Consider the following 15,381-nt stretch of genomic DNA (forward strand, 5'->3'; position numbering starts at 1 on the left):
TCCTGGGCGGGGAGCAGCGTGCACTGAGTGTGCACTGGGAGCTAATTCAGACATCCCCAGCTGAGAGCGCTTTCCTCACGCCAGCCTTGTCAACGCCGTGATGATGGCTTGCAAACAAACTCTGGATTTCCCTCTCGAGAGCAGCCACTGGTGGGGCGTGCAGCTCCAGGGTGCTATTTCAGGCACACGGTCCTATCTTTGTCCCAGAGGCTGGTGAGCAGCAGACATGCTCCCAAAATACCTCTGCCTGGGACCAGGGGATGCTCTGCTGGTGGAGCTGCTGCAGCAGCAGCCGGGGGGCTGCGGGGGTGCTGCTCTCCCCTGGCCCTCCCTCCTGTCACAAACTCACCCAGGCACAGGAGGGACCCAGCGCAGGCTGAGCACCAGCAGCAGCTCTGGGGCTGCAGGGCACAGGGCTGGTGAGTGCCAGCACCCAGGCAGCACCAACAGGGCTTTGGTGACTCTGGGACCACCGTGTCCCCTCGTGCAGGTGTGTGCTCTGGCACTCATTGAGCTGGGCAGGCATTTCCCACAGCTCTGGCAAGGGAAGAGGCTCCTTTCAGCGAAGAAGGGGAAATTAGGAGCAAGACAGTGTGAATGAGGGTATCAGTGACACATGCTGGCAGTGACAGTAAATCTGGGGAGGAAAAAGGCACCACAAGAGAGTGTGAATACCACTGAAGATATTTTGCTTGGCCCCAGGTGGGAGCAGTGATCCCCTTTGGTGCTCCCTGTCCAACAACAAGCCTGGTCTTCCTTCTGGAGGTGTCAGAACAGATTCACCCCATGGGCAGCCCTCACCCGAGCTCGCAGGGACTGGGCTGGCCCACCTGCACCTGCAGGATGGGCGGCCACAACCACCCAGCACTCATTTCAGCTCCACCAGAACAGAGCAGCCCCAAATTCACAGCAGATGTCAAACAGAATTATTCACCACATCCAAATTCTCTGGGGAAAGCAGACATCCTCCTCCTGTGATAGCAGTTCTCTGGAGCACAGCGATGTGCTCTCGCCCCGGAGAGAAGGAACATCTCCTGGCAGAGATCAGCCACAGGAGGGGAGCCAGGCCCGGCAGCAGCACGGGGAGCAGGGGCACGGACCCCTGATGGGCTGGGCACCGTGGGGGCTGCAGGGGACAGGGCTGGCCCTGGGCACAGCCCTGCTCACCCTGCACTGCTCCTGGGGTGTGCTGGCATTGGCACAGCCCTGCTCACCCCACTGTGGGCTGTCCAGCCCTGCTCCGCACAGCACTTTGGGTTTGCTGGCATTGGCACAGCTGTATGCACAGCTCTGGGGTGTGCTGGCATTGCCTGCTCACCCTGCACAGCACTTGGTGTGCTGGCATTGGCACACCCTGCTCACCCTGCAACCCCCACAACCTCTCACCTCACTGTATGGGTGTGCTGGCATTGGCACAGCTGCTCACCCTAACACTTTTGCTGGCATTGGCACAGCCCTGCTCACCCTGCACAGCTCCTCTGGCCCTGGGCACAGCCCTGCTCACCCTGCACAGCTTTGGGGTGTGCTGGCATTGGCACAGCCCTGCTCACCCTGCACAGCTCACTGGGGTGTGCTGGCATTGGCACAGCCCTGCTCACCCTGCACAGCACTTTGGGTGTGCTGGGCACAGCCCTGCTCACCCTGCACAGCTCTTGGGGTGTGCTGGCATTGGCACAGCCCTGCTCACCCTGCACAGCACTTTGGGGTGTGCTGGCATTGGCACAGCCCTGCTCACCCTGCACAGCTCCTCGGGGCAGGCTGCTGGGCACAGATGGGGCTGTGCCAGCTCAGCATGCCAGCACTGAGCCCTGGGCACCAGGGCACCCTCCCTGGGACACCTCAGAGCAAACCCCAGGGAATGACCCCAGGAGCAGGGCTGGCAGTGGAAAAAACCCACAGAGCACAGAGCACAGAGCAGAGGGGCTCTGGAGAGCAGCGGGGGAGGCAGGGGTGCCCTCAGAGATGCCAAGCTCAGAGCATGGAAAAATCCAAACCAAGGCCAGACAAAGCACTAGCTAAAATGATTTCCCAAGTAGTGCTGAGGGGCAACACAGACTGAACTGTTTGTTGATGTTACTCAGCCTTTTGATAAACAGAGCCAATTTGCTCTAGTTAAAAGAAACCTGCTATTTTTTAAATAAATCCACAGATTGATCTTTACATCAGAAAGCCGTGTAGAGAAACACACAACAGGCTGGAACTACTCATTAATCAATCCCTAAGTTTGCCTCGCTGCAGCTGTGCTTGTTTTGACACCTGCTTGCGATGCTCCTGCTGTGGCATTTCCCATTTCACATGGAATAAAACCCAGTGCGAGCAGAACAGCAGCCCCTGGCCCTGCACTGTGGGCAGCTCAGAGCTCAGTGCTGGGCTCACACACACCAGTGCTCCCAAACCTGGTGCTGGGTACAGCAGCATCTAGACAGGGCTCAGTGCTGGGCTCACACACACCAGCACTCCCAAGCCCTGGTGCTGGGTACAGAGCAGCACTGTGGGCAGCTCAGAGCTCAGTGCTGGGCTCACACACACCAGTGCTCCCCAACCCTGGTGCTGGGTACAGAGCAGCACTGCAGGGAGCTCAGAGCTCAGTGCTGGGCTCACACACACCAGTGCTCCCCAACCCTGGTGCTGGGTACAGAGCAGCAGGGCTGGCAGCTCAGAGCTCACAGCCCCAGCTGCACCACACCAGCACTCCCAAGCCCTGGTGCTGGGTACAGAGCAGCAGGGCATGGCAGGAACCCCAGCGTGTCACAGCCAGGCTCAGAGGCACCCCAGGCTCTGCACAGAGCCCCTGGCCAGCCCACCCCAGCAGGGCTGACAGGGACACACAGCCAGCACTGCCAGGAGAGGGGACTGCTTCATCCTGTGCTCAAGGTCCTGCCAAGCCTCTTCTGTGCTGAAGGGACCACTAGTCCATACCAGTTCAAAGCTCTGAGCAAACCTAGAATCAGGCTTGAATATGAAATCATGGGGTCTGTTTGCATGAGTATGAATTATTCATGTGCTTACCATATGCAGCATTGAGCCTTTAGAGTGCAAATTATTTGGGACCAAGCTTTGGCCCTATTTTCTGTGAAGCATAAAGCACATTTTCCAACAGTGCAAACAATCCAAACATAATGTGTATCATTTTCTGTGTTCCCTGCTGGCTGGTTTTGCCTGCCAGTTCCCATTAAGACTGGAACCAGTGCACAAAAAGCCAAGGTGCAGTGCGTGGCTCTCCTGTGGACTCTGACACTTGTTTTACAGGGCAGTCTAACGTGCCACATCTCCCACACAGGAGGTCACCTATATCCTGTATCCCATATCCTACATCCCATATCCTATATCCTATATCCTACATCCTACATCCCATATCCTATATCCTACATCCCATATCCCGTATCCTACATCCCATAACCTATATCCTACATCCTATATCCCGTATCCTACATCCTATATCCCATATCCTATATCCTATATCCTACATCCCATATCCTATATCCTATATCCCGTATCCTATATCCTACATGCCATATCCCATATCCTACATCCCATAAACTATATCCTACATCCCATATCCCGTATCCTACATCCCATATCCTATATCCTACATCCCATCCCATATCCTACATCCTACATCCCATATCCTATATCCTACATCCTACATCCCATATCCTACATATCCTACATCCCATATCCCATATCCTACATCCCATATCCATATCCTACATCCCATATCCCATATCCTACATCCCATATCCTACATCCTACATCCCATATCCCATATCCTACATCCCATATCCTACATCCCATAGCCCATATCCTACATCCCATATCCTATATCCTACATCCCATATCCCATATCCTACATCCCATATCCCATATCCTACATCCCATAGCCCATATCCTACATCCTATATCCTACATCCCACATCCCATATCCCATATCCTACATCCCATATCCTATATCCCATATCCCATATCCTACATCCCATATCCCACAACCTTCTGGCAGTGAAACACTGAGCGTGTGGGTGCAGTGGTGTCCAGCCAGCAGCAGGGCCCAAGCAGATTCACCCTCACCCAGAAATGTCTCTCCTGACGCTCACGGAGCTCTGCCTGCTCAGAGCAGGAGCCTGAGCTTCAGCCCAACCTGCCCAGCCCGCCTTTCTGACCTTTGCCAGACACCAGAATTAAGAATACAGAATTCTGCAAGGAACCAGCATGCGCCTTCTGCTGACTGCCCACCTACACACCAGTGCTATTCTCTGCTGCCTCAGCTCTTGGGTTCCCAAACACTCCAACAGGTTATTCTCAATCTAAGTTTCTTCCCCATTTCTACCAAGTTTCCCTGTTCCCTTGGGTTTTTTTTTTCCCACCCTGGATATCTGAAATACTCATATGATGGCCTTTTGTTGCCACCAGGTTATCCCTCTAAAATCCCAGGACACAAATCACACCCCAGTATTTTAAGCAGAGATGGCAACTTTTGTGAGTTGTGCATTTTCTCTGCTGGAGGATAGGAGGGGGTTATGGTCAGGAGAAATAATGGAAAGGACAAAGAACTCTTTTTTCCTGAGCAAAGACAGCTGAGGCAGGAATGGAGACCCCAAGTAACGCAGCAGAACCTGCAGTGCCCCCACAGCTCACTCCTGCCCTCCCCATTCTGCTTAGAGCCACTCCGGGGCTCCCTCAGGGCTCCAGTGCACACGTTATCCATGGAAATACAAAATATCACTGGTACCTTTGGACAGCTCCGCTGCAACCAAATGCCAATTGGGACAATAAGGTACCTCTGTGCTGGGACAGCCCTTTGCAGGTTACCCTGAAAGTCACTCAGGCATCACCAGCCTTAGGAGCCCACCAGCTCTCTGCTGGAGCCACTAGAACCAAGGAAAGGTATTTTCTGCACTAATAGATGGAATTGATCAGCCTTCCAGAAACCATCAGCAAAGCTATAAAGACGTTACATTGCACTTTAACTTCATTTAATTTAACTACACAGCAGGGCTAACCATGGGCCTGCAAGGATTCATGGGCACAGGCAACCCAGCACACCACGCAATTCTGCACATCATTCAGTGCCTGCATGTCCTCAGCACTGCCAGGTACTGGGGGAGCGCTGAGCAGCACCTGAGATGTAAATGAAGACATCAACACTGGCACACTGGCACACTGTCACACCTCATAGCCTGGCAGCGCTCAGAGACGGCTGTTCCCACACTTCCCAAGCACTTCTAATTTTCCAAAACTGTCACCGAGAGCAGTTCAATTCCTGAAGAGCAGTGGCAGAGGGAAAGAGGACACTGACACCTCTCTTCTCTTGTGCAGAGAAGGAGAGCCGCTGTCAGGCTGTCCCAACACCAGCTCAGGAGAGAAGCACCAAGCCAGGCCCAGCCAGCACAGATCCCCTTGCTGGCACACACCTGTGCAGGTGCTGGCACACACACACACACACACACACACACACCTGTGCAGGTGTTGACACACACACACACACACACACACCGTGCAGGTGCTGGCACACACACACACACACACACCACACACACACACACACACACACACACCTGTGCAGGTGTCACACACACACACACACACACACACCACAGTGCAGGCACACACACACACACCACAGCTGGGACAGGGCACACACACCCCTGCCAGCCTTGCAGGTGGGAGCCACACACACACACACACACACACACACACACACACACACACACACCTGTGCAGGTGTTGACACACACACACACACCTGTGCAGTGTGGCACACACACACACACACACACACACACACACACACACACACACACACACACACACACACACCACACCTGTGCAGGTTGACAACAACACACACACACAACTGTGCAGGTGCTGGGCACACACACACACACACACACACATGCATGCTGACACACACACACACACACACACCTGTGCAGGTGTTGGCACACACACACACACACACACACACACACACACACACACACACACACACATGTGCAGGTGTTGGCACACACACACACACACACACACACACTAACCTCTGCCCCGCTGCTGTGCCCCGCTGCTGTGCCCCGCTGCTGTGCCCTGCTGCTGTGCCCCGCTGCTGTGCCCCGCTGCTGTGCCCCGCTGCTGTGCCCCGCTGGGTCCCTAGAGCCCAGCACGGGCAGCTGTCAGAGGTGATCATGGGCTGCTCGGGACAGGCTGTGCAGGCAGGTGTGGACGCTGCAGCCCAGCAGCCCCCGCAGCCAGGAGAGGCTCCGCAGCCCGCTGAGGGAGCCTGCATTCCAGCTGCAGAGCAGCTCCGCTGAGAGCAGGGGAGCCGTCAGAGCTGCTCGTGCAGCCCGGGCTCATGAACAACGCGCTCAGCCACGTCCCCTGCCCGGCCACGCTCACAGATCCCCTGTGCCCACAGGGGGCACAGCCAGGCCTGACCCCGGGCACACCGCCATGTGCGTGAGCCAGGCGCCGTTCCAGGCCTCCCCACAAGGAATGAAGCAATACTCGGCAGGAAACGCAGGCTCTCCCCAGCCCGTGTGGGCCCAGGAGCACACACAGCTCCTCACCCCTCCTGCCCTGACGGGCCACACCGAGAGCCCGGCCAGCTGCTCCACCCTTCTGCACCCCAGCCTGAGATGGTGAGAGCACCACACTGCACAAAGAGCAGCTTTTCTCATTCCTGGGGAGGATTTCCTTGCGCAGTGCTGCCCACTGCCATGCCAGCAGGCACACCCGAGGTGTGTGGCCCTGTGCTGCCCCACAGCCAGCACGGACAGCACAGCACGGCTCTCCAGCCACAGCCGGCCCTGCTGCTCTCTCCAGGCTCCATGTCCTGGGACGTGCAGCCCAGAAAGCACAGCTGCAGGCACTGGCAGTGCCAGCCCTGCTGGGAAGGTCACAGCGCCAGCCCTGGGGACGTGGGGGAAGGAGGGCACATCCCCAGGCTCGTGCTCCTGCATGTTGTTCCCAAATCACAGGAAGGCCATGCCAAGCTAGTCGTGAGGACTGTGGCCTCCGCAGAATACACCAAGTATTAATCTGATTTAATATTTCACTCGAATGGTACTTCCAGTGACTTTTCCTTGATTGTCCTTGTCCCTCCCTATCCATCAAATGTCCTTCAAACTGCTGTTGTGTTTGTTTCTTTTTTGTTACTCCGGCTCCATGCGAACAGTCTCGGCTGCCCTGAGGACTCATTTCACCCCGCTCTCCTCTCCTCAGCTCTCCCACAGACACAGGAGCCCCTCAAGAATGGCTTTTCTCGAGACTTGAGCCAGCATTACTGTGAAGGGACCACAGCCAGCAGGGTGGAGAGGGACAGCACAGCCATTAAACAGCTCAGAGCCAGTCACCTCCATATTGCCCATGGTACCCCACACCTCCATGGCTTGAAATTGCTGAATTCCCAGGATTTAACCTATTTCTGCATTACATGACACACTGCAAAGCTTCACACCAGGAAAGTGTTCTGCGCTTGGCAGGAATGAGGGGCAGTGGCTGTGCTGGGCACAGAGAGCCTGGAGGGAGCCGGTCCCTGGGCAAAGCATCCCCGATCCGGGGGCAGCCGGAACAGAGCCCTGCTGAGGATGCTAAACACAGCTTTGCTGACACCTCCTTGCAATTCCCACTCCCTCCTCCCCCCGCTTGCTTACTTAGCTACCACTTTGATAATACAGAAAGGCTTTTTTCCCTTGTGTTTAAATATCAGGGAAGGCATCTGTGCTCCCAACCCACAGCCATGAAAGTCAGGCTATGGGAAAAGTTCTCCCTGCAGTCTGAGCAGGAAACACTTCAGTCAGTGGTGTGCAGGGCATGGAAGTCACCACATCTGTATCTGACCCCAAATGAGTAGTATTTGGGATTTTACAACTGCCTTACTGGGCACTAGACCATAGATTTCCAATAAAAGGGAACGTTTCCTGCCCAGGGCTTGCAAGCCCTGCCCAGCTGAGGTGACAGTGGGGTTCTGTGAGGAGCAGCGGGGCAGGAGGAGCATGGCCAGCACCAGCAGCAGCAGGGACGGTGCTCAGGGCACCAGGGGACACAGCCAGGCCATGCTGGCTGCCCCAAGCCAGCACTGATCACATCAGAAGAAAGACAGACACTTCTCCTGATCCTTGGATCCCTCTCCCAGGTCCCTCTCCCGGCAGCACAGCAGGATGTCCCCAGACCTGTCACAAGCCTGGCCAGAAGGCTTTGGGTGCCCCAGAGGTGAAGGACACAGAACAAGGGAGGTCAGGCTTTGCCCCCCATCCTTCCACACCCTGTTTTTCCAAAACTGTGACCGTCTGGCAGCATGCCCTTGCTTCCCTGAAGCTGCCAACTCCTAGAATAAAAAAGTTAAGGGGAGGAATCCCAAGCTGAAAAACTGCTGCTGAGAGCAGTGGAGAATGCTGGACATGTCACTGCCATGGGCAGCGCACCTGCACACCTCACACTGCTGCTGCCAGCTCCTGCAGCTGCCTTCCAGCCCCAAAGCCAAGCCTGTGCCTCTGCCCAGTGCTGTCTGAGCTTGCTCCTGAGAGGGGACACAGCACACGGCACCAGGGAAAGTGCACAGCACATGGCAACAGGGACAGTGCACAGCACAGAGCACCCAGGGACACTGCACAGCACAGGGCACCAGGGACACTGCACAGCACACGGCACCAGGGACACTGCACAGCACATGGCACCAGGGACACTGCACAGCACACGGCACCAGGGACACTGCACAGCACATGGCAAACAGGGACAGTGCACAGCACATGGCACCAGGGACAGTGCACAGCACATGGCAAACAGGGACACTGCACAGCACACGGCACCAGGGACACTGCACAGCACACGGCACCAGGGACACTGCACAGCACATGGCACCAGGGACACTGCACAGTACAGAGCACCAGGGACACTGCACAGCACACGGCACCAGGGACAGTGCACAGCACATGGCACCGACACTGCACAGCACACGGCACCAGGGACAGTGCACAGCACACGGCACCAGGGACACTGCACAGTACACGGCACCAGGGACACTGCACAGCACACGGCACCAGGGACAGTGCACAGCACATGGCACCGACACTGCACAGTACAGAGCACCAGGGACACTGCACAGCACATGGCACACAGGGACACTGCACAGCACAGAGCACCAGGGACACTGCACAGCACAGAGCACCAGGGACACTGCACAGCACACGGCACCAGGGACACTGCACAGCACACGGCACCATGGACACTGCACAGCACACAGCACCCAGGGACACCTCACAGCACACAGCACCAGGGACACTGCACAGCACACGGCACCAGGGACACTGCACAGCACATGGCACCGACACTGCACAGCACATGGCACCAGGGACACTGCACAGCACACGGCACCATGGACACTGCACAGCACACGGCACCCAGGGACACCTCACAGCACACAGCACCAGGGACAGTGCACAGCACAGAGCACCAGGGACACTGCACAGCACACGGCACACAGGGACACTGCACAGTACAGAGCACCCAGGGACACTGCACAGCACATGGCACCAGGGACACTGCACAGCACATGGCACACAGGGACACTGCACAGCACACGGCACCAGGGACACTGCACAGCCCATGGCACCCATGGACACTGCACAGCACATGGCACCAGGGACACTGCACAGCACATGGCACCCATGGACACTGCACAGCACATGGCACACAGGGACACTGCACAGCACATGGCACCAGGGACACCTCACAGCCCATGGCACCCATGGACACTGCACAGCACACGGCACCAGGGACACTGCACAGCACACGGCACCCAGGGACACTGCACAGCACATGGCACACAGGGACACTGCACAGCACAGAGCACCAGGGACACTGCACAGCACATGGCACCCATGGACACTGCACAGCACACGGCACCAGGGACACTGCACAGCACATGGCACCCAGGGACACTGCACAGCACATGGCACCAGGGACAGTGCACAGCACAGAGCACCAGGGACACTGCACAGCACATGGCACACAGGGACACTTCACCTGACCCGGCCCACCCTGAGCACACACTTCCCACAGTCAGGCTGCTCCACTGGGAGAGCTCCAGCCATGAGCTGTAGAATGAGAAACGTGTTTAAAAGTTGATTTTTATGCAAGTAGGATAAACATAGGCGTCTGCACCTGACCCCCTTACAAAACACCATCTGCATTCTGGCAGAGTCAAACAAGGGATGGGGGGAAAAGTGATTGAGACAAAAACTAATAATGATGAAAGTCACTGGGCTGCACCATTAAAACCTTCTGCATCAGCAGAAAAAGCTAATTCAGCATCAGGACAGGGACAGGAACCCTGGACCACTGGCCTCGTGTCAGCGAGGGGAGGTACAGCACAGCACAAAGCAGCAGATGGCTTCACAGATTCTCATGTATATTTACACACAGTTTTTTTAGTAAACCACTTTGATTCAGGAGAAGCCACATCCAAAATGCACTGAAATTCCTCTTCAGACACAATTGCATAGAGAGATAAATCTTGCTGCGGTTTCCCCCCTCTCTCATGTAACACAACTGTGGGCAATGCTAATAGCACTAAGTGTGCCCTGTATTTCCTCCTGCTCTGCCCTGGTGCCCGAGTCCAACAACTCTGCTAAGCATTTTTCAGATATCTGGGTTGAAACATTCCCATTGGCTTCACAATTACAAGTTTTCCTCACCTGGCATAAAAAATAAAATTTAAAAAAATAGTTTGTTTTTTTTTCTAAAAAGGAGGGAGATGTCAATAAAACTTGCTTGGCTGTTTCCCAGAAAAACAGCATAATTCCTGCCCAAATGACAAAGAAGCCTCATGACTTCTGTGCCTCCTCCCGCTCCCCAGCTCCTGCCAGGAGGGCACAGCTGGGGGGGTCGGGCTCTGCTCCAGGGAACAGGGACACGAGCAGAGGGAACGGCCTCAGGCGGGGCCAGGGCAGCTCAGGGTGGGCACAGCAGGAATTGCCCCATGGAAAGGGGGCTCAGGAACTGCCCAGGGAGGGTTGCAGTGCCCATCCCTGCAGGTGGCACCTGGAGGTGGCACCCAGAACTCTGGGCTGGGGACAGGGTGGGGATCCCTTGGTGGGCACAGCTGGGACTCGATGATCCTGGAGGCTTTTTCCAGCCCAAATGAGTCTGTGATTCTGTGAGACACCCCAGTGCCCTCTGCCCTGCACAGACAGACGTGTCTCAGCCAGCAGACAGGCACTGCCCACCCTTCTGTTGGGCTGGAGAACAAATCTACTCCTCGAGTGAGGAGTTTTTAAAAAATCCTTACAGGTATGAATAGCAAAGCCTGAAAAGTCCCTGCAGACAAGGGTGTGTTTTTCCTGATAGGAAACAGCCCATGGTGATAATGCAGAACCCACAAGCCCACTACAATTCACTGCAGCTCACTGAGCCCACCTCACTCCAGCACACCATGACTCCAAGAGCTCCACCCTGCAGCCCTTCTGCCCTTTTGCCTTGTTTTCCTCGACCCTGCAGCCCTTCTGCCCTTTTGCCTTGTTTTCTTCTTCCCATACCTTTCCCCTTACTTTGTTTTTCCTCCTTCCCCTCCATTCATTAACTTTCTGTGTTCACAAGCAGGGTACAATGCACCTTGCCAGAACCAAGCTCTCACAAAGGCCTCCCTGGGCAGCATCTCCAGCTGGACAGGCTGCAGCTCCCTCCCAGCTGATGGACGTGCTGCTTGCCAGCTTTTCTGTGGGACTGGAACCAGCTGGAGCAGCGGCTCCCAGCGCCAGAGAAACCCATGTCCCCCACGCCAGGGCTGCTGGAAGCGCACACAGACACACGGGCACTGTCCTCTCACAGTCAGCTTTCCGGCTAGTCAGCCCCAGCTGTGAAATCCCAGGAATCTCTGGCAGGCTGTGTGCAAGCAGGGAGAGCACGGTGGGCACACTGCAGCAGGCAGGGCACCCCAAGGGGTCGGGCAGGTGTGCCCAACACACGGCACCGGGCACACCTGGCCTCGCCTGGCACCACAGCCACGGGAAGGCTCCCCAACAGGGGGATGGGGACAGCACAGCAGCCAGGAAGGGAAGCCAGGAGGGAGCAGCACAGCTGTCCCTTGGGCACGGCTCCCCAGAGCCCAGCTCTGCACCGCCCTGCGCCTGGATGGACCAGGAGCCAGCCCCACAGAGAGGCTAAACCCACCCAGCTTCCACCTCTGCCAAAGAACAAGCCCAGCCAGCACTGACAGAAAAGATGCTGAAACAGTGGGGAGGGTTGAGAGAGAGCCCTCAGGACATACTCTGGAGTACCAAGTTTACCCTTGGAGTCGACTCGGAGAGCTCAACCCACACATCCCACCAAGGACAGCAGCAGCCGAGGCCTCCCAGAGACAGGGGTGTGACCCACGAGCTCCTGCACTGCTCCACAGGAGATCCGGCAGCAGCTGGGGCTGCACAGGGGCCGGCTGAGGAGAAATGGCCATTCCTAACAGAGGGAAACAGCAAAGAACCCTCTGGAGGCAGGTGTTCCACACCAGAGAGAGCACACACATCCCTGCTCACCCCAGGCTGAGGAGAAATGGCCATTCCTAACAGAGGGAAACAGCAGAGAACCCTCTGGAGGCAGGTGTTCCACACCAGAGAGAGCACACACATCCCTGCTCACCCAGGACACCCCCATGCTGCCCCAGCCACCACGCCGTGACAGAACCAGCGACTCAGTGAAGCCCCAAACCAGTCCCCAGGGAGTCAGGGACAAGACTGTAAGGTCTGCAACCATTTGGAATGTGATGTTAGTACTGGTTGTGTTACTAGTGACTGCAATAAACGTTAACCTTCTATTTACACACACCCTGACAAACTAACAGGGATTATCTGCTGGATTTCAGCATCAGGCTCATCCTTGTGCAGAGATCCAACACAAGGAACGGCGTATGGGCAAAATTGGACATACCAAATGGTCTTTTCCTTTTTATATTTTTAATTGATTTCTCATTATATTGTTGTCACTAGTAACTCTTCCACATTATGTCACACACAAACCCAAGTATCAACTGGCTTCTTTATCTAAGGAAGTTATTGGGATGTCTTAGGAGATCACCATAGCAACCGTGCCATGACAGTAAATATGAGTTCACTGGAACAACACTGTAATTGCTCTGAGCACACTCTAACAAGGAATTATGGAAAAGCAGGAGACATCAAGGAAGCAAAGTGCCAGTAACTGGGACACGGCGAAAGCGCTGATTGAAGGTACCTGGAGAGGTGTTCCCAGGCTCCTGCCAGCAGCCATTCAGCTGCAGGGCTCACTCACCCTGCCCGGCTGCACACAGGCTCAGGGCAGAATTAAAAGCCTCTCAGAAAGAAATTTTGTTTTCAGAATGTAATTGCAGCGAAGCCTCCAATTTGAGTGTCTTTACTCGGCTTGCTCAGTGTGAATTGCTAATAAAAACGTGTTGGAGAAATCAATCAGCTCCTGCGCCAGGAAAAGTTTGCCTGATTTAACCCATCAGCTGCCAGAGCAGCACAGCCAGGTGAGGTCCCCTCACCGAGGGAATCCCAGCAGACCCCGACCCTCACACCACTGCACTGAGACCCAGACTAACACATCGAACCCCCGGTTTATCCAGTGCACAATTCCAGCAGCCCCACACACGGGGATTTTTGTGTGTGCTCGGTTGGTGCCACAGGGCCAACGCGGCATTCGGGAGCGCCCCGGCCACCCGGCACCCGTCTGCTGGCCCCATGGCCCTCCCGACTCTTCCCCCAGCACAGCCAAAGTTTCCTTCCTTTGCTCCTCTGAAATTTCACCCTGCACCTGAGATTTCTAATGCAACGGTGGTATCTCACGGCGTATTCCTAACCACCCCCCAGCTTGTATTTTGGGGAAAGCCCCAGAGCAGCTCTCTGCTCTGGCAGCACTTGGCCTCCCTCGGTCCAAGCGGGGCTGTCCGTGCACAGACCGAAACTTCGCTGCTGAGCCGTCCCCTCGCCCCTTCCCAGCCCCCTTTTTAACGGCGGCGGCCCCGCGGCCCTGGGGTGTCCGTGGGCAGGGTCCCGCGTCCCGCGGGGAGGCAACGCCCGGCCGGACCCCCGGGCACGGCCCCCGCTGCAGCCCCCATGCCCGCTCCGCCGGGGGACCCCAGGGCCGGCGGGGCAGCTCGGTACCCCGGGACGGGCACCCCGGGACAGGGCACCCCGGGACAGGGCACCCCGGGACGGGCACCCCGGGACGGGCACCCCGGGACAGGGCACCCCGGGACGGGCACCCCGGGACGGGCACCCCGGGACGGGAACCGGGGCATCCCAGGACGGGCACCGCGGGATGGGAACCCCGGGACGGGCACCCCGGGACGGGCACCGCGGGACGGGCACCCCGGCACAGGGCACCCCGGGACAGGCACCCCGGGACGGGAACCCCGGGACAGGGCACCCCGGGACGGGCACCCCGGGACAGGGCACCCCGGGACAGGCACCCCGGGACGGGAACCCCGGGACAGGGCACCCCGGACGGGCACCCGGGCACCTGGACGGGCGCCCGGGACAGGGCACCGGGACGGGCACCGCGGGACGGCACCGCGGGACGGGAACCCCGGGACGGGCACCCCGGGACGGGCACCCCGGGACGGGCACCCCGGGACGGGCGCCCCGGGACGGGAACCCCGGGACGGGCACCGCGGGACGGGCACCCCGGGACGGGCGCCCCGGGACAGGGCACCCCGGGACAGGGCACCCCGGGACAGGGCACCCCGGGACGGGCCCCGCGGGACGGGCACCCCGGGCTGGGAACCGGGGCACCGCGGCAACGGCGCCGCCGAGGCAGGGCAGGGCAGGGCAGAGCAGAGTGCCCCGGAGCTGGACACGCCGGGCTGGGTTGGGCACACTGCCCCGGAGCTGGACATGCCGGGCAGGGCAGGGTAGAGCATCCCGGGCAGGGAGGGCACCCCGGAGCATCGCGGTCCGCGCTCACCGTCCTCTCGCTCGTCGAAAACCGGTCTCTTGGAGGAGGAGGCGCTCGCTCCCATCCTCTTCTTCCACTTGCTCCAGTGAAACATCGGGGCAGGCGGCTGGCATGCCCTGCGGCCTCTCCCCGCCGGCCCGGCGGCTCCGCGGCCGGCCCCGCCGCCGCCCTCAGCCGCCCCGCGCCCCGGCGCCGCCCGCCCGCATGGCAGCGCCCGGCGCCGCCGCCTCCCGCCCGCTGCCCGCGGCGGCCACAGCGCGGCGGGGCGGGGACAGAGCGGCGGCAGCCGAGCGGGGCCGGGGGAGGCGGGTGGGGCCGGGCGGGGCGGGGTGAGCCGAGCGGGGGCCGGGAGCCGGGGGGCGGGCCGGGGGATGCGGGCAGCGGGGCGGAGCGGGACCGGGACTGGGGGATGCGGGCAGCGGGGCGGAGCGGGACCGGGAGGAGGGGGCGGGTCGGTGGGATGCG

The 15,381-nt window shown here is 58.2% G+C and overlaps 1 protein-coding gene across 2 annotated transcripts in view; it reads right to left on the reverse strand.

The window, feature by feature from the left end:
• STK32C (serine/threonine kinase 32C) overlaps positions 1–15,074 on the reverse strand; it is a 71,446-nt gene extending 56,372 nt beyond the window's left edge. The window contains exon 1 of one of the 2 annotated variants that reach the window (XM_030951697.1): positions 14,926–15,074. Coding sequence is in view for 1 of the 2 variants with exons in the window: in XM_030951696.1 (XP_030807556.1) it covers positions 14,926–15,010 (85 nt within the window). In the remaining variant the exon portion in view is untranslated. The remainder of the gene's footprint in view (positions 1–14,925) is intronic. The other variant, XM_030951696.1, reaches the window with a different exon arrangement.
• Positions 15,075–15,381: the final 307 nt, after the last annotated feature.

This window comes from Camarhynchus parvulus, chromosome 6 (assembly GCF_901933205.1).
Source record: "Camarhynchus parvulus chromosome 6, STF_HiC, whole genome shotgun sequence".
Taxonomy (NCBI): Eukaryota; Metazoa; Chordata; class Aves; order Passeriformes; family Thraupidae; genus Camarhynchus; species Camarhynchus parvulus.